Here is a 26,162-nt window from a genome sequence, read left to right as displayed (position 1 = left end):
AGACCTTCTACTTTTTTCATGGAATACAGGACAGTACAAAAATCACAGACTTAAAATTAGCATCTCTCTTGAGGGTCTCAGTGACACAGAAGAGTCAAAAGCATTGTATTTATGGGCTAGATTCATAGAATCATCAAATGTTAAGGGGTTGGAAGGGACTTTGAAGATAATCTATCATCTCTACTGCCATGTGCAGCGACATCTCCCACTAAACCAAGTTGCTCAAGGCCTTGTCCAACCTGGCTTTGAACAGTGCCTAAGATTCCTTCCTTCAGATCAATTTAGATCCAGCTCTGTTCTACTGCTCCACCAGTAAAGAATAGAGAGAATATTCATAAATTTACAAGAAGTACTGAAGCCCTCATTATTTGTTGGAAAGGGGGGCAGAAGGTAAAGGGGAAAGTGTCACAGTTGACAGCCATGTGTTTTCAAATAAAGGCTAATGTCTGCATACCAGCACTCATTTTACACACCACTGCCAAAACTGATAAACTGCAAAGTCATTGTTGCAGTGACACTACACACAGAGCAGAGCCCTGAAAATCGGGCTAAAATGGTACACTTTGAGCCATCGGTGTTCTAAGCTGGAAATAACTTCCATAACTCTCCCTTCACTACTACCAAAACATGGATGAGTTCCTAGTTTGGGTTTCAAACTGCTCTTTGACTCTTAACAGACACCAAGCTCTAGACATTTATGTAATCCTTGGCACCTCAAGGCTTTGCCACAATCTCTGGGAATGCATTTGTAAGATTTTAATTCAAAGGGTTGAGTTATGTGTATGAACCAACACCCTGCATAGGATCACTGAGCTAGCTGTAGCACTACAGTCCCATCCAAAAACCTGGCAACCTCATCTATAACAGTCCTGTCAACAGTTCATGCACATTTTAAAATGATTGAAGCGTTTTTCACTATTTTTCTGAGAAGAGCCCTTGCGACACATAGAAAGACACAGACACGTCTTTGCATGATTTCAGTAAAAACATGCTTTTCTTATTAAAATGTGATGGTATTCTGTGATTACAATAATCTTCTTTCCTGGGAAATTTATGACTCAGCATGTATAAATACTCATCTCAGGGGTCTGCCCTTGTGGTGGCTTTGGCCACCCACAGAACTTCTCACCATGTTTGTGTGTGAATTGCATCAGAGTTGTGTGTATAACAGATTCTCCCTTATTTTGGCTTCCCTATCCATCTGGGTGCTTGCCAACTGTGCTGGCTGGCCACCTTATTAGCAACAAATATGGGACTTGAGTCCCAGTAAGACTCTGGTGGAAGCTGGAGAGCTCCCTGTTGATTGTAGTGGCATTCAGCTACTTCCACCACTTCAGCAAGGGCTTTCCAGTGGGTAGTTGTGGACTCTGGTTGCTTTAGTTCTGTGGACTATGGAGAGCTTTTGATTGCACTTAACTTCAGCACAGACTAAGGGCACTCCACTGTCACTAGATAAACCCATGATATAATGCAGCTCTGTCCATGTGCCATGCTCTCTTGTTGGTTCCTTCATTAGGCAGGTTCATGTACATGGAAATCTGATGGGTTTTCAGTGGCAGAGAGAGATTCCTGGCTAACCATGCACCAGCATTCCTCTGGAGCCTCAGCTTTCCCAGCAAGGCTACCATATGTTCACAGTCTGGATGTCTCACCTCAAGCCTCGGGTGCTATGCCCAGGCCAAGCCGCATGTGACCCCAGCATGCTCTGACACCATCTGGTCACCCCTACATGGGATGAGACCAAGCCTTAGTAAGAAAGCTGAGCTCATGTTTCCAAGAAGCAAAGAGAAAGGGAGAAGTTTGCACAGCACGTTGTCATTGCCAGTGGTTTTTCCAGACTAACAGTAAACTTGGGTTGTTTACTGGACCTCAAACTTTCTTTGCATGTATACAGGAAAACAGATGCTTCCCACTCCCAGGCCCCGTGCCCAAGCAGGCCCCCTCAGCAACATCATAGGCAGGGGACAAAAAACAGGGCAGCAGAGACATTGCTTCCTGCCTCTGTCTGCTTTGAGCTGGCGATAGAGCATTATCTGTCCTGCACACATCTCTGGCCTCCTTGCCAGGGTATCAGGCAGGCTCACAGCATGCAGTTTGTTTTTCCTGCTCCGTAGGAACAGCTGCTGCCTCCACTCCCAAACAGGGAACAGAGGCCAGGGCTTGCAGCATTTTGGCTCAAACAAGCCACATCTCCCAGAGCCTGAGCAAGTGGGTGCCCCATCTACTAGGTTACCTTTCATCTTTCAGCTTAAAGCCTGGCATGGTCCATCCACAGCCCTATCTTCAGTAAGCCTCAGGTACAGTCCTCCAATTGATTCATTTATGCTAGCATAAATTAAGTTTCAGGCTCTTACAATGAATTAAAGAGACAAAGGTGAAATAGAGTACAAACTCATGTGCCTGGACATACACTTAACCGTTTCACTTCAGGATGGCCACCTATCAGTCTCTTGCCTCTTCTTCTGAAGCAGTCCTTTCTGGTCCCTGCCTGTGCCAGGACTGTGATTTATTGTGCCCTTCTGTGGTCTGAAGAAGATCTTTCTTCAGCTTTCTGCCTGAAGAAAGTGACACAGGCTGCTTGAGGACGTGATGCACTCACTGTTCCCCTCTCCTGTGACATTTCTTTATATAAGCAGCTGAATAGCAAAACATATCAGTGTTCATTACTAATTTTGTTATTTATAGTGACCTGCCACAGATGGAGACTGCAGCACCATTCTATCTTTAGGGTGTAGTGCCTGCCTGTCCGTACAGACAATTGGTAATTAGCACAAGAACAAGTTGTTTATCTATTCTCAAACTTAAATAAATAGGAGACCCATTTATCCATCAAAATTCAACTGCCTCACTTTGCCAGATCTCCAGGTTAACTGCTTAATGAATAGAGCTCATCACTTGGGGCACTTAAGTAAAGATAAAAGTGTCTTTACAGGAAATGAAATATGCAATAAAAAATACCCAGCTATATCCTGAACAAATAGCATTTGGATCACAAGAATCATGAGCACAAGACAAGATGAAGGTAACAGGGATGCCAAGCAGAGGTGTAGAAATTGACAAACCAGTACATAGGGAAAATGTGGTACATATATCCTACTTACTCCTGACATGTGCACTTCTTCCAGTACAGCCACCCAGCACTGAGCCAATCACTCCAAGTGAATCCTTGCATGAGCATGAAACTGGAGAAGAAAAGCCAGAGAGGGTACTTGCAGTTCTTCAAGTAAAATCCCACATGTGCTCTAAGATGACCTTGTATGCCTTGGGTGGCAGGACCTTCCCAATGGAAACACCACACATGCCAAAGAGAACATCTGACTTTTTTTCTATTTTTATTGCTGATTCCAATCCTTCTTTGTTTTCTTTTATTCACTATACCCACCCTTAAAGGTAGAGAAGAACAGGCTTTATGAATAGATAGAGTCTGTGAGTTCCACCTAAGGGTTGGGTCCACTTCCTACTCTCCTTGTCCCCCCACCCTCCCTGTGGATAGGAGCAGTACACTCACTATTAAGGCCAAAGGAGTCAGTGTGGAAAAGAACAAACAATCCTTGTCTTTCTCACCATTCAGATGTTTTCGGCATCTGAAAGTGTTCACTTACTCAAGCTTGGAAGTGCAACAGTGTTTTACATGCAGATGGGTGTACACAAATCCTTATGTACAGGGTTGGAAAACTGCTATCACGCAGCAGAAGTGGGTCAGATCAGAGGAATTCTGCCAGGCCTCCATTTTCCATTATATGGAATCCAGTAAAGTGCTATTTGCTCACTGCCTTACCATCCAGAAAAACTTTATTTGGCCTTTTTGTTGTCCAGTTTACAGCATCCAGGAAGGGGTTAAAAGCTACTAAATAAAAGAAAATTATTCCAAATACAGAGACTGGGGAAAAATAAAAATAAAATTTAAAAAAAAAATAATTAAAAAAAAAACCTAATGAAAGGGTCCTTCTCTTGTCTTTCAGCTCACAACACCAAATTTTCCTGTAGTGGTCAAGCTGGGACATGCTCATGCTGGGATGGGGAAGGTAAGTAAAAGAAAAATATATATATATCTCTGGAAGCAGATACTTATGTGGCACAGCATTCCTGTGATTACACATGGCATGTGACCAGCCAGCCAAGGGGTTAAACCTCCCCACAACCTATCTGGGTCGCACTGGCTGTTCCTGTGGGAGAAAGGGCCTTTTTCCGCTGTCACGCACTTGGAGACAGGCAGTGGGATTGGGTTGGAGGCGGTCTGGGATGCAGGAAGGGGGGTTGGTGTAGCATGGGGGAAAAGCTGGCTGGGCTGAAGTCATTAGGCTTGTCTTTTATATGTTTTCTCTTCTTCTGAAAGTGGTAGTGTTGTTTATTCCAGCACCTGTAAAGTGCAGCTATACCCCATAGCACTCACAATGAGGAGCTGTGGCACTGGGCTTCATGAGTGCATTATCATGACCTTATTCAAAAAACGGGAGCCCTTCAGTTATTTTTTTCCTCCTTGCAAGGAAGAACAAGACCTTACAAAGCAGAGTGGCTGGTTGCGTGCCAAGGAATCCTGAAAAACAGTTCACTACCCAGAAGGACCTGTTTGTTTTTCCCAGGCTCTCTGGGATCTTTATTCCCCCAGTGAATTAGTAGCCCCTGTTTCTTGGGGTGACTGGGCTCCCCTTTCAGTGAGGCATCACCAGCACATTCCTGCTGCACTTGAGTCTCCTCTTTCTTGCATATATCTTTTCAAAAGATATCTTCCCCTATCTGTCTAAAACTTGATTTGTTCAGAAGTACAAAATTGAAGTATCATCTCTGAATCCAAATGAGTGGTACATGAACTTCGGAACTGATATGCCTAGTGCCTCCCAAGTGCAGACAGACCTTCTCCTGGCCTCACACTTTGCCTGAAAAATATATATAGTTACACCAAATTTAAACCTGGTACAGTTTGTTTGCTTGTGCTCTGGAAACAGAAGCCCTTTCTGGCTTGCTGGATTACGCGTGGAAGATCTAATAATCTTTCTTGCTTTAGTTGCAATGTTCCCCTGTCTGGATGGTAGCTGCTGGGGAGGAAGTGGGCACAGATGCCTGTTCTAGTGGTGGAGCTGGCTTTCAGCATCAAGGAAGAAACATGTAAATAAGCAGGAAATGTCGGTTAATATATTGGTGCTGCCTATGTTAAGCAGGCAGAGGTGTCATTGAATTAGAGTGTGTGCAGACAGCCTAGAGGTGCTTGTAGGGAGCCTCTAACTTGTTCCTAGGAAGGATTTCATTAGCAAAAACCAACCAGGACAAACCAGGAGGAAAACCTCTGCCTTGAGACCCTGCAAGCCTGCATGTCTCTGACTGCTCTGCCATTTCACCTGTAATGCAGGGAGGGCTTCATGTGTCTCATGCACCAAGGATCCTTAGTGGCTACAGAAATGAGGGCAGAATCGAGAAAATTACTCCAATCTTAACAGCATTTCCAGACAAAACTCTCAGCAAAACATTCAGCTATTGTCTTCTGCACCACACACCAGATCTTCCAGCTCATACTTTCCCTCCCATTTTATTCTTTAATTATGTTGATTTTTCTGTCACAAGTTCAGGAGGAAGAGAGTTTCTATTCAGACTCCTGGCACAATTGTACTCAGAGGCACAAGGAGGGTATGTAGGAAGTCATTCCAGATAAATAAAGATAGGCTGACAGCCAGCATCTTAGAAGAAAGAATTGGTCTGAGGCCAAGTTTACTTTAGTCCGTTATGAAATTAGTGACTACTAGCAAAGTCTGGATGTGCATTTGGGCACAGAGTTTCAACACTGCTCTGTTCAGTAGCTGGGGAAGGTACGGGAAGCAAGGGTTGTTGACCTTATGGTTTTAGTTTGGGCCTTTCTCCAGATACAAGCAGGCTGAAGGAAAGTTGAGACTGATTAAATTTTCTCTCTTCAGTCTCACTGCATTTCATTGCACAGAGCAAAAAGAGAAGAGAGAAAGATGAAATAAAGAAACAATCAATTGGCTTAAAACACAAGTAACAAGAATTTGTTTCATGCTTTTTTTGAAAATTTAGGGTTCAATCCTAAGCAGGACTGACAAAAGAAACCACAGAAAATATCAGGAGAAATACAGAGAAGCAGAATTATGTATATACTACAAAAGTAACACAAATAAAAAAAAATCAAACCTACAATAAAGTAATGCAGAAGAGGGAAGCTGTCAGGAGACATGGTGTTTTTAACCATCATAATGCAAAAGCAATAACCAGTGACATTAGAGAGAGCTAAATTATTTCCTTGCACTGGTCCTCAAAAGTAGAGATAATAGCAGGAAATAGCAGGTCTTTAGCTATAAAATATACATAATGTGAAAAGAGAGAGATGCTTTTTTTTTGATGTGTGGAACAAAGTAAATGTTAATAAAGCACCTGCATCAGGTCATGTTTTGTACTAAAGCAGTGACTTGAGAAGCATAGGATAGAATAACCAATGTATTAGCCAAAGTACACACGCGAGTATTAAAATAGTACTTACTGCAACAAACGATGCCAAGGTAGCGAGCCATGGATTTGTACCTGTAACTGGTGCTTCAAAGGACATGAGTATTCAGGTTACAATGTTATTACCAACAGAAATTGTCAAGGAAGTGCTTACAATTTTTTTGTTATTAATGATAAAATCACATGTAATGGGAGGCTCCAACATGCAGAAGAATGAGAAAAGATGGGAAGTCCAGGCACTGTTATTCTTTATTTGTCTGAGGCAGTGGCCAGGAGCCAGAAGAATTCTGGATGCAGAAAATGCCTCTTCCCCAAAGAGCTCCACCATCTGCTTTCAGGGAGATTTGTGTCATTTCACAGTTTTCTTCAGTTTCTCTGTGTTACAGACTAGAGAAATGATAATGATTACCTGATACTTACTGCTAATTCATGTTCATAACGTTCTTGGCAGTGTAAGTGCTGAGTGTTTATTATTTTGCAATAATTGCTAGAAGGAGCATAATTATAATAGACTTTCATTTTCACATATTGTTTGTTTTGACATAATTTTTGCAAAATTCACTCACCACATTTTTAATCAGAGGGCTGAACAAAAAAATCCTCAAAGCTCAAATGAAAAATAACCACATTAGGACTTGTACAAAATAGGCTCTATTGACTGCCTTCCGCTTAAGGGTGGGTCAACACAATTGTCTTTAGCCTGGGAGAAGAACAGCTATTTTTCAGGATCAGAACCAAAAGGGGTGGCAGTATACCATTTGTGAAAGAAATGCTCTTGCCAAGTGATGTGTGCGTGTGAGGTGCACATGGAGATGGAGAAAACAAATTTGCAATAAAAGGCATTTTTTAAAATTTCCATTGAGAAATGCAGAAACAACAGCCTCTCTATTGACTTGAACAGAGACACCAGTAATAGCCTGCACCCAGGAACAGACAATCTTCTAATCTAAAAACAGAACACATGCCCCTCAGCCCCTCCCATGATCATCATTATCCTCCTTCCAAAATTTGGAATCACATCATATTTCAGTGGCACTGGAAGATCATAACAAGTGTGCTCTATGCTGCTGGCCCTGTGCAGTCTCGATACAAATAAAATATTTGTAGAAATACTGCGTAGACAACTGTTTACTATGGAGTCAGCAGAGAAGCACCTTTCTCATGTACTTAAGTTGCTTAGACTCACAGGATCAACAGTACTCAAGGAATCTTCCAGGGAAACCATGGATGAGCACTGAGAGGACATGTCTTTCCATGTGCAGAACAGAACTGTCGTTAACCCAGCAGCTCCTTAGAGGTCGAGGCCTTTTTAAGCATTGTGCAGTTTGAGCCTAGCTACCCCAGAAATGATTGGGGGTCTCTGTTGAATAGGGAGAGCACTACAGTGAGAAAGGAATAACACTTCTTCCTGACTCCGGATCTCATAATGCCAGAGCCCATGGAAAAGAATAAAGCTCTGAGTGTGTTAGTATTTGCCATTTGTGTGTTAACATGACCCTGAAGTGCCCTAGGAACAGAGCCCAGTACTGCAAATTCACTCAAAGAGCCTCTTCACCTCTTCCTGATCAGATTATGAGAAGGAAACAACTGCCAGATCTACAAAGAGAGGAAAACCAATATCTGTCCTTTACATATATTTATATCAATTTTAAATATATATGGATATTTTGCTACTCCTACTTTACTTTTAGACCTCTCTAATTAGGTCAGTTTAAGAGTCACCTCCTGTACCCTCCTGCCCCATAATTACAAAAACACCTTCCCAGTACAAATCCTGGCTCAGATGAATTTATTACATTGTAGAAGAAAAACTTGTTGTTCATAATAACATGGTCAGAGTTATTTTCTCTCTAACTGGCTGGGAAAGACTTCTCTGCTTCTTTTTTTTTCCCCTGGTATAAATATAGCACAAACTAAACAGAGCCACTCTGTAATGTAAAAATACTGCAAGGTTTTTATCAGGAAAGACAGCTCGTCACCTTGTCTCTCTCAGGACTGGAAATAGAATGTTCCAAAAGTGAGAGCTTTGAAAATCCAGTGTGCTAAAGAGGAAAGGAAGGGAAAGGGCTGCCTCAGTTTGTCAAGGAACAAATATTTTCTTTTAGAGAAGACAAATAATGACTTGACATGTAACATTCATTCACAACAGAGCAGCCCAATCACCACATTCCCACTGACTCATGAGTAAGGATGTTCCAAATATCTTGAAAATAGCAAAAACATCCCCTTTTCTTGCACATCAGTCTGAAAGCTTTTGCTGGACACAGGAAACAGTGACTGACCCAAGGCAACAGGGGCCACAGCAGCCAAGACCTGGGCTCTGTATTAGGAAGGTTCAATGCATTAAAGGCAGCAGATGAGGAACTTCAGTGTGAGAATAATAAGGAAATACAGATGCCATTCTGATTTCATTATTTTGGGGTGGGCCAAAGTTAGGCCTCAACTGATTGTGTGTCAGTTGGATTGAGTATTTGCTGAGAAAGAGAGCATCATTTGGGTTAGAGGAAAGGAGAGGTTCAGGAAACCATCTGCACTGAACTGCTCCTGAAGACCCACTGTCCCAAGATGGTAGGGTCCCTACAGAAAGGCTGAGAGCAGGTCAAGATGGACAAAAAATCACAAGCTTTGTATGACTGCACCAGTTCCTCTGGAGGAAAACACTCAGACCGTGTATTTTCACAAGCCTACCAAGAGTCAATTATACACCACATTGCCAAGTCCAGCTCTGGCTCAGCCTTGGACACTCACCTTCCAGCTGAACCTGGCTTCAACCTCATTCTGGACACAGAAAGTGCTTCTGCAGGTCATGTCCAAAGTGCTGTGTGTTTAGTCTGTAGGGCAGAGTTAACCTCAAAGGCAGAGTTCACACTGGATGATGCTCAAGAAAGGCAAGACTAGGGCAGTCCTAGCAGACTAAGATAATTATGACACTTTGGCTAACCGATTATTTTTTCATATGGCCACATAATGAAAGCAAAAGGGGACTGCAAAGCAATACCTTGCAGCGCTTGGGCTAAAGATGAGGGAGGAGAGCCATAGCCCTGGGACCCTGGTGTCCAGGAACATCTGGGATGTACAAGAAGCAGCAGATTAGGGAATTGTGAGACAGAGGAAGCAGAAGTTTCTACCCAGATAGATCCCTCATTGAAGGAACCTGTGCTCAAACAGATCTCGGGTGTGCTTCAGACTGCCCAGGAAATTGCCACAGTGAGGTTTTAACTCCACCAGAACCAATCCAAAATCCTGCCTTACAAGAAAGGCCTCAAAACGAGGTCTACAACACGGATGGAGCAGAATGTTTCTTCATGACCTGCCCCTTGGACTGCCCTCCACCCAAAGGCAAAGATCAGTGCTTCTTAGGCAGGCTGAGGATGGCAACAGGTAACAGATGCAGGTCATGCAGTATCAGGATTTGAGATGCCACCACAGGGCAAAGGGATGGTCACATCTCTGTGAGCATGTCCCCAGCAATCCAGCCAAACTTCTCCCTTTCCTACAGAAAGCATGCTAGGGCATCACTGGTGCCTGGGTTAGAGAAGAGAGCCAGAAGGGAAGGAGGAACTTTCTTACTCAGGAAAGGCATTTGTCAACACACTGGTTCAAACCCTTCTTAACAGGTCACTAAAATGCTACAGCAAACAGCAACTTATGGTTTCAGAATGAGTCTATTGCTGCTCAAACAGGCAGCACAGCTAAGCAAACAGGCTGCCAGGGCAGGGGCTGTGTTTGTACTCGCTGTTTGCACTCCTCTATGCAGTTAATGGGATATACTATTTATCCTAAGAAGATTGCAAAATAAAAGAGAAAGAGGGGGAAAATGGTTTATTTTCAACTTCTTTTATCAGTTTCATGTATTGGCCAACCCGCCATTTTAGAAGACTGGTTTGTCTCCTGTTAGGAAAATTGGTAACTTTTCTCCGGATTGATTTTTAATAGCACCTTCTTAAATAATGCCCCCTGGTGTCACACTACATCCACCCTAGCTTTGGTTATGTCTGGGACTTTTTCTTCTGTTAGGAAAATGGATCTCTCATTGGTATCTAGAAGGGTCACAAGGCAGGAGGAAATGAATTATACAAAATTTAAAAGTAAAAAGCTAATAAATGGGGGACTCAATAGATAAGGCAGGAAAATAAATCTAATTTGACTGTAACTTGAGTGCTTCCTGTTTATGAAGTAATAACCATACCCTGGGATAAACCAGCATTAACCCAGAACACGGCTGTTATTTTGTCAAATTTGGCTGGCTCTAACAATTAACAAATGGTGGCTCAGATTTCAGCTTTGGTGTGGTGATTATTTTGATGCTTGGTGGGAAATAAGGCTGTGATCTCCTACAAGGGGACTTCTGTGAGTTGCTTTCTCTGAAAAGTCCATGGGAAGTACTCTGGCACAGGCCAGGGAAGATGCCAGAGCTGTTTCCTGAGGACTGTGCAGTGGTGTAGCACTGTGGAAGTCATCTTTATTTTTCATTTTTTACTTTGTGTCCTTGGTGAGTCCCCCTCTTTATTAACCCAGCCAAAAGTCCTCAGGCCCATTAGAGAGAACACTTTCAATTGCTTTCCTTCTCTCCCCATTGGGTAGGGGTGCTGGAGAGGAGGAAGAAATGGACCCTTCTTTTCCCCAGCATGCTGTATCTTTGAGGAAACGTCATATTTAACAAGATTAACTACTTTCTAGCAATATCAATATGGTCTAATTCCAGTTTGGAGAGGGAAGCTGCATCCTTTCCTCTGCTCTGGGTCAAATGGTCCTGGGCTGTGGATGCAAACATTCCAGTTTGGGCCCAAAGACATCTGTTGCACAAGCGCAGCACTTTGTTTCAAATCCCACAAATGTCCTTGTTCCAAGCAGGTCATTATATAATGGCTTTTGTATTTTCTCACTCCCAAGAGGGTCCAGTAGAATATGTTGTAACACCATGTCAGTGTCGCCTGCCCTTGCAGTCCCTCCTGTGATCATCTCATCTGGGTGGGACTCTCTTGCTTGATGTCATTCAGCTCAGGGCAGCTCTTATCTGTGCAACAAAAATACCCAGCTCCAACACAGCCTGCATTGTTCCCTCTGGTATTTTGCAAGTTTGGGCTCTGGGGTCCCTCTCTCATTCTCCCTGCTGCCTCTGGGGCATTCCTACCACCTCACCCTGCCCTGCACATCCCCACTCAGACAGAGAGGGAAACAACACAGCCTAGAGCAAGGCTGCTCCTCATGGATGCCGTGTAATGGTTGCCTTTACATATCCCCTTTATATTTGTTATTTCCTTTTTTTTTTTTTTTTTGTATCCTCCCGTCTCACAGATGACTATCATCGCCCTCTGCTCCTTTCCTCAACAGTTCCTGGATGGTGAGAGCACAGCCCACACCACAGAAAAAGGGAGAAGGATTAGGGGTATTTGGTGGTCAGTAACAGGAGAAACGAAGATGAGTTCTTTTTCCTATTCAGGCATCTAGAAATGGTCATGAGTGAAACTGGTTGCACTTTTCACCTTCCCTACAACTGTTCAGTTTTTGAGAGCTTTTCTGCAACAGGATGTGGCTGAATCTTTGGCCTGTGTGTAAGCTGGCACTTACACTAAACAATCTAAACAGAATAAAATGGGTTAGCAACAAGCTTGTCCTCTGTTCCCTAGTGAAGATGGCTCCCACTCTCCCATGGTTGAAAGCAGATACATAAAACCACCAGTTTGTTCTTTGCAAATAAACACCAAATACCATTGCATGGGCTTCCTTCAGCAGGCTGCACAGAGTCTGGCATCACCCTCCTTTAACACACAGTGATGCAGCTGGGAAACTCTTCTGGAGAAGAGACCAATGGATTGTCACCTGTCAGTGCACACTTAGCAAAGTACGGTTGCAATCCCCAACTGTGGTCTCGAAGCACTACCAAGATATAAAGCAAGGGTAATAGCATAAAGAACGTCACTCACTTGCTCATCCTTTTCAGACAGTCATAGTCTTTTTTCCACAAATTAATCCACCCTTCCTGCATATGTCCAGCCCTGAGGAAAAAGACTTGTACAGGTTTCTCTGATGCACTAAACAAGTGTTTGCCAATACACTAAAGGCCATGGTTAAAGGTATGAGTGAGGTGAAGTTGTCCACTATGTTCTTGTTACATGCTTGTTCAGTTTTGCTTTCCCAAATCAGTGAGTTTTTGTAGAGGTTTGATTATATCATTAGAACGTCTGCTGTTTTGGTCATTCCTCATTTCACTTTTTTTTATTAAGATACAGATTTTCCATAACTGAATACAGATCTGTTAAAAGCCATCTTCTCAGAAAAACTGTAGCTCAGAGGTCTCAACTGCGCTTTCATTTCCAAGTGCAACTCAAGTCTAACATCCAACAAGCTGTCCTACCCACATGCTCATTGCCTCACAGTCACACAAATCTCCTCAAGAGTCTCAAACTCCCCCAGAGACATCCTTTTCCTTCAGAGTTTGTGTCCAGTCAAGAGACTTGCACAACTCCTCAGAGAAAGTCTGGAGGGGGTTAATGTGAAATGCCAGGGAACTGAAGCCTAAAGGTGGTAGACAACCAGCTCTCGTGTTGATTTCCTGGAACTTGTGGTTTGTATTTCCTGGCCACCCAAAATATTCTGTTTCCATCCATCCCAACCTGGGAAATAGCAGTTGCAAAGTTTGAATGAAGTAATTTCTCTTAAGAGACTGAATATTTTTCTGAAGCATCCTAAAAGCAAAGAGCATTAGCAAGAGCCACTTGGGCAAAGGTCTAGCTGCCTCTCTGGTGCCAGATTTACCAGGACTGGTGCATGAGGAAGGAGAATGGGATGGATTTGCTCTGGGTTGGTTTACTCTGGAAAACTTCTGTCTTTGAATCACAGAAGCCCTGCTCTGTCCTCAGCTGTGTCTGTGTGGGGTTTATTTGACATTGTTCGATTCAGGTGCAGAGATGACTTCTGCTCACAAAGTATTCATATTCTTTTTGCTCTTGTCTCTTTTTCACTGGATTTTGATAATGAAGGTCAAAGTTGAGAACCAGCACGACTTCCGGGACATGGCCAGCATAGTAGCCATGGCAAAAACCTATGCCACCACCGAGCCATTCATTGACTCCAAATATGACATCCGAATCCAGAAAATTGGCAGCAACTACAAGGCTTACATGTGAGTGCATGGCTATGCCAGAGCGTGACGGGGAGGAGACACTGCTATGGATATGATTGATTTGGTGTCTGCTCCGGGCAGGAGTAGGTAGCTGACTTAATTTCCTTGAAGAATAACCCTGCTGTTCTCCTCCCACATCTGAACCCAGATCCCTCATCCTCCAAGCATCTTCTCCATTAGTCACTATCAGGTCATTGTTTCTGGAATGTAAATCTCTGTCTGTCTGTTTCTGAGATTCAGTTAATTCCCACCATAATGACTGTTCTCGGCCATCACCTCTCCATCCTGTTGTTGAAGGGCTCACCTTTCCCAGCAAAATCCTCCAGTTCCAAGTACCCTCTAGTGGGAACTGAACCCGCCCACTTTCCACCTGGAAAAAAAAAAATATACTGAACTAGCTGCAAGTCCTGGAGTCCTACAGTGTCCAGGCCATAGCAGCACCCCATCCTGCAGCCCACAGCAGCACCCTATCCTCTCCCCAGCTGCAGATCACAACACCACATCACACAAGGGGCACAGAGCAACAGGTACGAATGGCCCCAGCCAGGGCAGCACACAGAGTTTCTGTGGGCATTTTGCATATGTGCTGCTTGATGCATACAAAGGAGAGAGAGGAGGTGACACATTTTTGTGGGTGCCCCAAAGCTCCTCCCTGCCCTATGGAGTGGTAAGGGAGGTGGCATGACAGCAATCTTCAACATTGGTATATTTAAAAGTATTCAAAAGCATTCAGCAAAACTTCAGTAGTCAGCACGCTCAATTAGAGATGTAACCACATGAGTCAGTGAGACACCTGTTTCTTCTTACTACAAACCAGTAAATGAAAAAAGCCACACAGCACAGCTTCTCCAGAAGCTCTTTATCCAACCACAGAACTCTGGACAAGTAGTCAGCTCCAGCAGTACATTCTTCAGGTCGCCAGATAAATTGCATGTTACCTAACACCCACAACATTTTGACTTTTGGGTCCATGTTTACAAACCTCTAGGCCATAGTTCTGCTGAAACATAGTTAAACAAGATAATAAAATGTACACAATCACGTATTTTTCAACTATAACTGCCTAAAATTCCCAGTTGGATTCCTAGCACAGAGATGTTTAAGGAAACTAGATAATGACTGAGTCACTTCTTCATGGGAAGGAAGGAAGGACATGTAGGACACTTGCCTACTTCATGTGATCTCAATGAAAGAAAATTTATTTTTAATTGAATCATGTCAACAATAGCATAGTTGCCTAATATTATATTAACATCTCAGAGAGTCTGACTCAAATTGGCCAAAGGAAAGAAAGTTTAAAATATCAATTAAAATTCCCTATTCCTGCCAACACACCCAGACTTGGCTCCAGAGCCTGCTCCCCAACTGCCTCTAACTGAAACAAAAGGCCAAATTAGTCTGACCATATACTCTCCCCTCACTTCTTATTCACACTCACCATGCACTCATCCAGAACAGGGATCAGAAATAATACCAGATGACTGAGAAAAGGAAGCAGCCACACTAAGACCTAATCTGACTTGGGAGTAAAGCTGCACAAACAATTGTTTGCTAAAGAAAAAATGTTTTCGTATGAAAGCAGTCATAAACAGAGATCACCTTAATGATAAATGAAGTTCATTAGCAAAGAAAGTAAACAGCGAGATTCACACAGTGACTTGCTAACCCAGGAGGTTGACTAAGATTGAGAGAGCCATTTATGGATGTGAGCTTGGGAGAGTGGTATAGTCAGTCACACCAGGGACTGTTCCTTCCGCCGCGGCATTAGACAAAATAGGTTATTTCTATGGTATAAAAGTCCCTTCTACGTCTAAGGACAGAGGTAAAAGCACCCAAAATATCAGAGTTCTCACTGGTGTCTCAAATAGGAAACTCAAAACCATTAGTCATGCTAGCAAATCTCAGCCTTAAAGGCAATTCCAGCATCTGCAGTAGCGTCATACTAAGTGACTTGCTTTGATCTGTGAACCGTGGAATCTATCCAGCAATTTTATACCTTCACCCACACATATAGACTTTAAAAGTCCCTTTTCTTTTGAGAAAAGACTGTACTGAAATTCTCCAGAATATGTTTACTTTGCACGAAGCATCTGCCAGAGGGAGGATGCTGCAGGGTGAGTCATGCATTCCTCCCTGCCCCAGATGTTCAATGCACTTCCTTCCAGCCCATGACCCAAGGCTTCAGTTCAGTTTCCCATTGGCTTCAGTGCAGTGACTCCAGATTTACACTGCTAACAAACTCCTACTTAGCCCATGCCTTGAGCCAGTCTGAAAACAGCAGATAAGCAACATATGAATACATACCTAAAATTCCACCAAGTGTGTTTGACTGCCGTTGTAATACTGGTGAAGAGAAAACATGAAAACAGCTCATTTTACAGGGGAAATTGGGGCAGAAGTTTTGCTTCCACACTCACCCCAACTGGAAGCAAACAGGGGAATCACTTCCAGTTAAGACTCACAAAATATTGTTCACTTTGAATTAATCCAGCAGCTACTGACTTTCAGGCATGGGATATTCTTGCCACCAGCTCTTAGTAAGAGGATAATACCCTTCCTTTGTAGTTTCCTGAGTGGATTTCTGACCTTGTCACCTCCAATGCAGTTCAATGTGCTCTGTAGGGGATACCACATCAACTGTGTCTAAACTAGAGCTACTTATAGACTGAGATAGGACACCAACAGCTCTTGATCTGCTCATTTATCCACTTCTCCTAAACAATGCTGAAGGTGTTGTGGTCACAAATCTGTTTGAGCAACTGACCTCTGAAAGTCTGGGGTCCTTCTCTTTAAGATACTGACTTTACACTGTGGGGCCCCCTGATGTTTAGGATGATTGGAAGCACTTCAACTTTCAGTCGCTAAAAGAAATGGGGTTTGAGCCAGGACATCCTTAGGAAAATATTTTGTCTTCAGCCTCCTTTTTCACTTCATACAATACCAAAAAGACAATTGAAAAGAAGCTGTATGAGAAGGAGTTGGGGTCACTTGGTCTATTTAGCTTGGAGAACAAGAGACTGAGAGGAGACCTTGTCACAGTCTACAACTTCCTCAGAAGGGGAAGGGGAGGGGCAGGCATTCATCTCTTCTCTCTTTTGACCAGTGACAAGACCCAAGGGACTGGACTAAAGTTGTGTCAGGGGAGGTTTAGGTTGCATATCAGGAAAAGGTTCTTCAGCAGAGAGTGGCTGGTCCCTGGAACAGCTCCCCAGGGAAGTGGTCACAGCGCTAAGCCTGACAGAGTTCAGTAAGCATTTGGACAATGCTCTAAGGCACATGGTGTGACTGTTGGGGATAGTGCTGTAGAGGGCCACGAGTTGGGTTTGATGATCCTTTTGAGTCCCTTCTGACTGAGAATATGCAGTGATTCTGTGATTCTGTAAGTTTGGGGGCACAGCTGACACCTGAACCACTCAGACATTGCTTGGAAGGAAGTGATCTTGACAGAGGCTGTGGTGTAGGGTTTGGTGTCTGATCCAGTTGGCTTCAAATAAAACTCTTCAGTTTCAAAACAGCAAGGTTCCCTAACAGGAAAGTTAGGAATACAGCAGAGAGATACGTTTTTAATCTTATGCCCAAAATTGGCTCAAGATAGATAAGCATAAACAAGTCCAACAAATCAGCCCAATGGCTTGAGCAGAGTTCTTATTTTCGGAGTTTTCCCATGTCAAATTTCCTTGTAAAACTGTCAAGCTGTGGTTTCATTTTCTTAGGGACAACACAGCTGCTTACATTTGGTATGCCAGGTACATTTTCTAAACACCAACGTCAATTCATCTTGTCACTAGTGAGACTCCAGGAGTTCCCAGTAGTAGTAATGGGATTTTGGATGTCCTCTGCCACTGGAGGGCAATTTTCTGTTAAAAATACATGTTAGCAAAGAGTGGTTCTTCCCATTGCAGAACTGAAAAATACAATCCTATGAATCCCATATCAAAAGAGAAAGAAAGGCTGAGGACTGAACACTGACCTTACAGGCAGTCAAAGGGCTCATGACAGTTGAAGCCTGAGGAGGAATCCATTCTTTTGCTTAGGAAGTAGGCCAGAAAAATGGATGCTGGGTGAAGGCAACAGGCCCAAAATCAACTATATGAAAACACAGTTATTTGACACAGTAATCATGTTCCTTTCCCTGCCCTCCCCACCCCCTCCACTCCTTTAAACATAGTTTAAAGACAATTTAAATTTCACAGCAACTAAATATACCAGTTTAGAGGAGAATTGGAAAAAGCACTCCAGGGTGTCTCTCGCAAGAGTAAAGGGGAGCCTTAGGTAGTCAGCTATAACAGTCCAAGTTTATAGTCTAGCAGGACATCAGTATTACCACTGTTGAATGTAGTTTTGCAAATTCAGCATCTTTTGCATATGTTGCTGAATATTTGAGAGAACTGGCAGCAAGGACTCCCACAACCTCATGTTGAAGTGTTGGATCACACCTCATACTCCTCTCATAAATCTCTACCTAAATCTTCTTCAGCATGGAGGGGCTTCCTGCATGTATTCTGTCAACTTGTTGACTTGTCCTGGCTTGTACAGTATGGGAGGGTTATCTGGAGTGTTGTCAGAGCAAGCTGTCTGATGTCTGCCTTCTGCCTAAGGTCAAGAAAAGGAAAGTTTTCACCCTGATGATGATGGTGAAACCTAGAATTTTCTAGCAACAGTACCATTTTTTGGAAATTAACTGTCAGTTGCAGCTAATGACTTTGAGACCCCAAAGACTTTGAAATAAGAAATTCTCCAAGTCTGAACACAGTGAGCCACCAACAGGTCAATGAAAAGTCAGTGAAAAGACAGTATGATAATATATTCTATGACATCAGTACCACTGAAATCAAATTGAAGTGGACACAGAAGTACAATTGAAATCAAATTTAGGTAAACCTGGAATATCAGAACTGATATTTTGTGGAGCTGCTCAGCAAATATTTGCCTGGAGAGGTTCTGTTCCATGGATGGAGGATGCTACTCATTGCAGAACACAAGGCTGATTATCCTAGAGATCTTTTACACACATTTCAGCTCCCCTAGGTCTGATGTATAAAGAAAGAAAATACTCACAGAGCCTGATGTGTGCTCAAGATTCCTTGGAGGTTTCTCTGCCTAAAATCCTCAGTCAGTTTTTCATGAGTTTGAACAACATATCCTGTTTGGAGTGTTGTTCAGGAAGGATTTCGAAAGGCTTCTGGGAGGAAGAACCTCACCTCATCCCCTCCTGTACAAGCACAGAGCCAAGAATGAGGACTACAGTATGAGGGAGGATGGGTCAGGAGTTTTTTTTCATGTTCAGGTTATGTTTTTGGTTTGTTTTCCTAGGAGGACTTCCATCTCTGGAAACTGGAAGGCAAACACAGGTTCTGCAATGCTAGAACAGATTGCAATGACAGAGAGGTAAGGAAGAGTGTTTCAAGACAGTATTAGCTATTCTTGGGTTAGAAAGGAGGAATTGTATTTCCGACTTTGGTTAAGTGAGAGAACTGGTAAGTGAGGTCTCCTGGGAGGCTGGATAAAGACTTTAAAAGACTGAGTGTTCTCTTAAAAAAATACTAGGGACACAAAGGCAAACTGTCTTATTTTGAAGAACAGACTGAAAGTACAGCTAGAAACCAACATTGCTAAATCATTAGACCTTTAGTGAATGTAACCACAGGAAACAAGACCAGCATGCTAGGTCAAGCACACCAGTACAAACATCTAGGGATAAAATCAGAAAGGTCAAAGCACAAAACACAAAGTAACATGAGGTTATTCTAAGAACATTACTAATGAGAGGCAGACACAGAAAAGAGTTTTTCTTCTGCCTAACAGAGGGGAAAAAACCGTCATCTGAAGTGCTGAAAGAACTTTTTTCCTTTAGGCTCACAAAAGTGGTCACCGTAAGCTAAGGTCTTCTCACTGTTGAACAGAGCAGGAAGCATTCCCTGATGCATCCTACAGACTAAAATTTGCAGATGCTACTTCCATGTATTCAAATCACTGTGATATTTGCTAATACTGCAACTGCCTGACACTGTGGACTCATGGTAACATGCTTTGCTGTAACTGCTATCCTGCAGAACTAACACTTGTTCTCGTCACTTTTCTCCATCGCATCTAAGTAGCTTATTCATAGATTTATAGAATCCGTAGATCACATGTAGGCATTCATCCTTAGTGAATTTAAGATTTTTTTCAGGTTATACCTCCTGTTTGTCAGGTTCATGATTGATTCTGACTCCGTCCAGTTTTGGACATCACAGTTGAAGAGAAATAGCAAGGAGCTATTGAAGAGAAATAGCAAGGGGAAAGTCCAAAGGACAATAAAAGGAATGTTCAGAGAAAACCTAATGAGCTGTTGAGAAAAACATGCGAGAATTCTATGCAGTTCTATGTAGTTTTCCACTTTTTCAGTTAGCTGACCACTGATATTTTTCCAGTAGAGGTGTAGACTAAAGCACAATAAATCCTTGCCTGCAGTGCAGAGGTTCACTCTCCTTCATTAACTGTTACAGACATGGAAGAAGTTGCCCACAAGCTGAACACCACTCCATCCTAAAGATGAAAAAAAACAAAAGAGCATAGGATCTTTAAATATATGAAAGCCTGTTAATAGGCATTTCTCACTACTTACATTACAAGTATAATACTGTAAGAAATAAATTATAGCTTAAAAGGTTCCTTTGAACATTTCCAAATTTTCTTAAAATAAGGATAGCATAGCACAGAAATCAATTCTCTGAAAAGGATGGCAAATCTCTGTCCTCTTTCAGACTAGATTAAAGAAGCGTCTCCTCTTGGGAACACAAGAGTTGTGCAGGCAATTATCTAAGGTCTCTTCTTCACCTTTAGCTCTGCAAAAGAGGGAAGCCAAGCCCCAAATCAGATGTGAAGGTGACTCTGCAAGACCCTAATAGTACAGTGGGAAGTGGACATGATGATGCATCCTGGCTGTTTATAACATAGCTGAAGCTAGACACATGAAGGATAGACATTACTTTATTGCAGCATTGTAGGACTAAAACCCAGATTCCTGACAGCCTGCAACACTGCATTCTGAAGGTTTGTTTTGTTAATTGTACCACAATTAACCACTTCAGCCTTATTCAGTCATAAATGCAACAAACCCTGTTGAAATCTGTGAGTTGTCAGTGCATTAAACAAGGCGGGAATCTGCTCAAATGCTCTGATGTTTAGGAGCAACCTGAAGTACCTACTGTACTGAATAGTAAGTACAAAGGATTGACATGTTCAGGTAATGCAGAAATTACAGTAAATCCGGTGAAAATGCAACACCTGGTGCATGTGCATAAACATGCTTTTCTTCCCCATAATACTCCTATTACACCCAGTGGCCCTGATGCTCCCAGTGCTCACCTATGGCCAACAAATATTGCAGATGTGTAGCCATCAGAGTCTCTGGCATGAACAACAATTCCCTGAGCCTGGATGCTGAGCCCAGACACCTAGAGATGTTCCTCAGGAACAGAGGTGGTTCCCAAAATGGTGCCCCTGGATGCTGGGCCACAGCAGTGCATGAGGGGTGCTCTCTGTGCCTCCTGCCTGACTCATGCAGTCCATAATTCTCCTCCTCCTTATGCTGCTGACTCCTCCTCATGCACTGTATTTCTTGGGGGTCCACGGTGAACACACTTGGTCTCCTCATTAGGGATAAAAGAGCACTGGTAGTCATATAAGTCATAATTTAACTTCTTCCCAGAGACATTGTGTTCACACAAGTTGATCATTGTATTGTCAAGCTATGGGGACTCTGGCTGGCTTCAAGAACGTAAATTTGCTCTTTAGCCAGAACAGCTCTTTCCCCAGTCCCTGTAGTGTCTGCAAAATGTCAGTGTTTTCATGAGACTGTGGCCTTCCCTCCCCTCTCTGCATCTTGTCATAGTCCTGCTTACAGATCTGCTGTTCTGAGATTATTATTTTTATTTAAATGGCTGGGACCACGGCACAGCTGCACAGGAAATAAAACCAGGCTGCTTCATTCCTGCCTCATTTACACAGCAGGGGGATGTGGTCCCCCCATAATATGCCTCTTGTCATTCTCTCTCCTCCTCTGACTCCAGGACAGCTAAGGGGCCACCAGCTCACATTCCCATCCTGGGATGGATAGGGTCTGCAGCCTGAAGGTCTCCCTCCAACAAATAGTGCCTGGTCCATGTGATGAGATTGCTTGACTAGGAAGAACACCCAAGGGACAGAAGAAGGCAGGAGACTGTAAAAGGATAAAAATGAAAGTAAATTGTAAAATTTAGGAGCCACTGCATTACAGATCGGAGAGGGGATGGCTACTCCTTGCTAAATTCAACACTCACTTTCTGATCCTATTCCAGTCCTAATGTCCAGGACATCTTATCAGGAGAAAGCTGCCTGCATAATGGAGGGCTTTCAGGCAAAGCCAATACAAACGCTGAGGGGCCAACACTACTGGGAGATTAAATGAGCTAAATATTTATAGCTTGGCTGAATGACAACCAACTGGAGATCTGATGTAAATACCAAGGAGGGAAAGAAACATTTTAAGGTGGCTTTGATGGAAAGATTGAATCAATCTGAAATGAAGGGAAACTTTAGGCAAGATTCTTTTTTTTTTTTTAACTCCATCTCTTGCGCAAGAGAGGAAGTTAAGGACCCAGCAAAGCACATGAAGTACACCTTGTAATAAAGGCTCCCAAATGGCTTTGTGTTCCTATGGGCAGCAGGGTGGGTGGCTGGTTTTGGTGGACTACCCCAGAACAGCTAATCCTAGGCCATGCTCTTGTGGTTTCTGCAGGTACAGACTCTGGGCAGATGCCTGTGCAGAAATGTTTGGAGGTCTTGATATCTGCGCTGTCAAAGCTGTCCACAGCAAAGATGGAAAAGACTATATCATTGAGGTGAGAGCATGGGCTACCTGAATGTGAGTCTCCTTTGGGAAGTGTATCTGCAAGCATTCTCCCTCAGAGTACATATGCGCCAACGTGCTCGCTTACCCCTGCATGCTCCTCTGCTCCTCCGTGCCCACCTGCACCCTCAGGCCATGGCCCACTGATATGTTAGGAACTGATTCAGAGCCCCAGCCAAACTAGCAGATACACAGCAAAGTGTCAGGGTTGAAGTGTCTTCCTTTCTCAGTGTGGACTGTGAAAGGAAATGGAGAGCCACAGAGTGCTTGGCCACCTCAACTTTACAGCAGATGATTCAGTTCATTAAAAAATCTCAGTTTCTCTCTGAATGAACCTGTCTTTCTTCAATCACTCTACAGGGGACTTCCAAACAAAAATCCTAGCTGCACCTAATTTCAAAGAAGAAAATAAATTGTGAGAATGTAGCAAAAGGTTCACAAGCAACAAAAGCAACTCAATTGAACAAAAAAAAAAGGTGTATTTTCTAAAATCTTTTGCCCAGACAGTGTTCACTACAGTAAAAGGCCATCAAGGCAAAGCACCACAAAGTTACTATGGGTAATGTGTGCTACAACATTTTGTATTCAGAGCTGGACAGACTGTGGCTCTGAGAGTTCAATGTGCTCCTTCCCAGGCCACGAGACAGATATGGAAGGGGGGTAAATAGCACACTTAGATCATCCTAACAGGGCAGAGAAGGAAAAGCTGACCAGAAAATCAAAGTGGAAACTGAAAAGATGCCCTGGAGGAGAGACAATCCAGCTAGTAAGCAAGTGCCTCTATCAGCGTGTGACTTGAGGAGACACAACATCTGACCTGCTGTAAACTCCACCAACAGAGGCTAGCTGAGGAAGAAGAGCAGAGCCAGCCTATTGGGTTCATGCAGGGGTGCTGACACGCTGGAAAGCTATGTGTGGGAGAGCAGTCCCACCCACTGAGGGTTGGGATGCTGATGAGAACCACATGAGCCCTCCAGTGACTGCGCATTCCTGCATTATATATCTGCTCTCCCCAGGGAGGGGAGCAGTGACCTGTCAAAGGCCATGTGATAGAAGCGTGCTGCCAGCAACCAAACGCTGGCAAGCCTCTGTCTTTTCCTGAATTGATGGGGCCAGGGCTAATTGGTCTGCACCCGTATGCAATTCATCAGCACCTAGAGGAGCATCCCCTAGAGCAGACTGTTTCCCTGCTGTGCACTTTTAAATCTCTATGCCCCTGCAGCCGGAAAAGAAAGAGCAAGAAAGCAGCCTTGCTAGAGACAAGTGTAAGGACATTTGGATTGGATCCACACATGGTTAGATGTGATATGTGGTTTTTATATCCCTGCATATATTCTTGCACATAAGCCTATGTACGTGCACACATGGCTAGTTCTGGGCTTAAAAATTATATGCCTCTGTCTGGATATGTCTCTGGGTTTTCACATCTGCCACTGCGTGTGACTGACTGGTGAAAAACACATCTGTACCCTAACAGCCGTCATCAGCTTGCACAAAGAGAAATGCATGCTCATGCTCTTCTCTCTGTGACCAAGGTAAGCAGCAATGCATCTAATATGACACAAATCAGAAGAAACACAATATAGTTTCAGATGGGTCATGCTGAACTATCCCAGTGGAGAATCTGATTGAGTAGGCCTGATATACCAACATCTAGCAGGCATTCAGATGCCAGGCTGATGGACGTTGTTGGGAAAGAAGTAGAGTAGTACAATATAAGGAGCAAACAAAGCCAAACAGGCACCTTTTTATGCAGATCTGAGGGAGATGTTGGCAAGTAATTAATTGCCTCCAGCCACCTTCCTGGGGTACTTTTCTTGGTCTGAAACTGATGTGTTGTTTTGCTTTTTTCTTTTGAGAGTCAGCGAAAAAAGTTATTTGACAGAGTGACAGTTGTATTTTCTTGGTAAGGAGGAACAGTGTGCTGTGACATTTTACAAGAAGGCACGCCTAAACCGGCTGGGCAAACGTGGAATTTGCACAGTGCAATTGCAAGGAGTAATTAATTTTCACAGTGCAAAGTAGTTCTTCAGGAAAGATTCACAGAGGTAGTGATGGGCAGCTCTATGAACTGCGATTTATCACAGTGCTTTGTTGCAAACAAAATCAGATTAAGAAAGATGAGTTATCAACAACACAAGAGTAATCTTGCACTCATGGTATTTGCTCTTACTTGAACTTCACCCTCTTTTCTTTTCCCATGACAAACAGTAGATAGAATCTGTTACATTTCTGCCTTCAAAGAATTAGAACGGTTATGTACCATTTTTATAGGTCATATTGAAACAGATTGTGAACTTAACAGTAAATGCTGGTAAATCTTTTTTTTTTCTGTACTTTAAAGAACTTTATCACTTTGAGAGAGTATTCAACATAAGTAGTCAGCACTCAATCGGAATTCCTCAAAATAATGCAAATTCTCTACTGGGGTCAGCAGCCAGATTCTCAAAAGAGCTCAGCAACTTAGATGGTTTAATAATCTCCCCTCTCCTTGCTTTTGTTAGTTAGCCAGGTTGGTTGGTTGGTTGGGGTTTTTTTGTAATCTAGCCCATTTCCACATCTCTGCTAAGATGAAAAATATGAAGCAAGCAGAGGGCAAGAAAAATGGTCCATATGATTTATTCTTCCTCCTGGAAGAGTAAGATAAGCCCTGACTGCCATACAGCTAAGCTATGTTACTAGACATGCTCCTTGCTGCCCTGCAAGGAGCTCTGCTCACCCCTTCAGCAGTGCCTATCATTTGTTTTGATATGTCTAATCATCAGTTTCCTTCCTTCCTTCCTTCCTTCCTTCCTTCCTTCCTTCCTTCCTTCCTTCCTTCCTTCCTTCCTTCCTTCCTTCCTTCCTTCCTTCCTTCCTTCCTTCCTTCCTTCCTTCCTTCCTTCCTTCCTTCCTTCCTTCCTTCCTTCCTTCCTTCCTTCCTTCCTTCCTTCCTTCCTTCCTTCCTCCCTCCCTCCCTCCCTCCCTCCCTCCCTCCCTCCCTCCCTCCCTCCCTCCCTCCCTCCCTCCCTCTCTCCCTCTCTCCCTCCTAACACTCCACTCTCACACATCAGAGTGTGAAAAAAACAAGCCCATGCTTCAGCATCAGAAAGGCATGGAGGGAGAACCAGGATGGTCTTTTCCTGAGTCTCTTTCCCTGGGCACTTTTTCTTCACCCCTCATACACCTTGTCAGGCATAGGCAGCTGCACCAGGAGCAGCCACTGACCTTGGGCAGCTACAAAGGCTGGGTCCATATGTGCTGACATCTTCTTGCCTTGCCCAGCTGTTCTGTGATCGCCAGGGAAGGGATGAGTGCAATCTGTCTGTAATTCACATATTCCTCTCAGCCAGTTGATTTATTCAGTATTAGCATTTATATCTACCCAGTTCCAGACCAATTCACCCTTCCCGGAGGACAGGCGAGGTGACATCTCAAGATTCTTTTCAGTTCAGTGGCAACCAGCTGTGTCGTTTCACCCACAGAAATGACTGCCATTTTCAAAGGCCTTCCCTTGTGCATGTGATTGTTCAGTCCTGTATTTGCTGTCTCCCACATCTCACATTCCCCTGACAGATACTACACATCAGGACAGCAGACAGCCTCATCCCTGGTGCACGTTCACTGGATCCGGTAAAACCTGCTCCAGGAGGTCCACTGCTTCAGGGTTCACTCCCCCTGGTGCCTTTGTTTTATAAAGCACCATCTTCCTCTTCAGCCACTGCAACCACA

The 26,162-nt window shown here is 43.4% G+C and overlaps 1 protein-coding gene across 2 annotated transcripts in view; it reads left to right on the top strand.

The window, feature by feature from the left end:
• Positions 1-26,162, top strand: part of SYN3 (synapsin III) — a 184,693-nt gene that overhangs the window by 147,175 nt on the left and 11,356 nt on the right. For both annotated transcript variants that reach the window (XM_066183998.1, XM_066183999.1), the window contains 4 exons: positions 3,963-4,025; positions 13,437-13,579; positions 18,893-18,967; positions 22,341-22,443. In XM_066183998.1, the coding sequence (XP_066040095.1) occupies positions 3,963-4,025; positions 13,437-13,579; positions 18,893-18,967; positions 22,341-22,443 (384 nt within the window). The remainder of the gene's footprint in view (positions 1-3,962; positions 4,026-13,436; positions 13,580-18,892; positions 18,968-22,340; positions 22,444-26,162) is intronic.

Source organism: Chamaea fasciata, unplaced genomic scaffold (genome assembly GCF_029207755.1).
Source record: "Chamaea fasciata isolate MVZ Bird 193981 ecotype frontalis unplaced genomic scaffold, bChaFas1.0.hap1 SCAF_5, whole genome shotgun sequence".
In the NCBI taxonomy this organism is placed as follows: Eukaryota; Metazoa; Chordata; class Aves; order Passeriformes; family Sylviidae; genus Chamaea; species Chamaea fasciata.
This window is presented reverse-complemented; position numbering and strand designations above follow the sequence as displayed.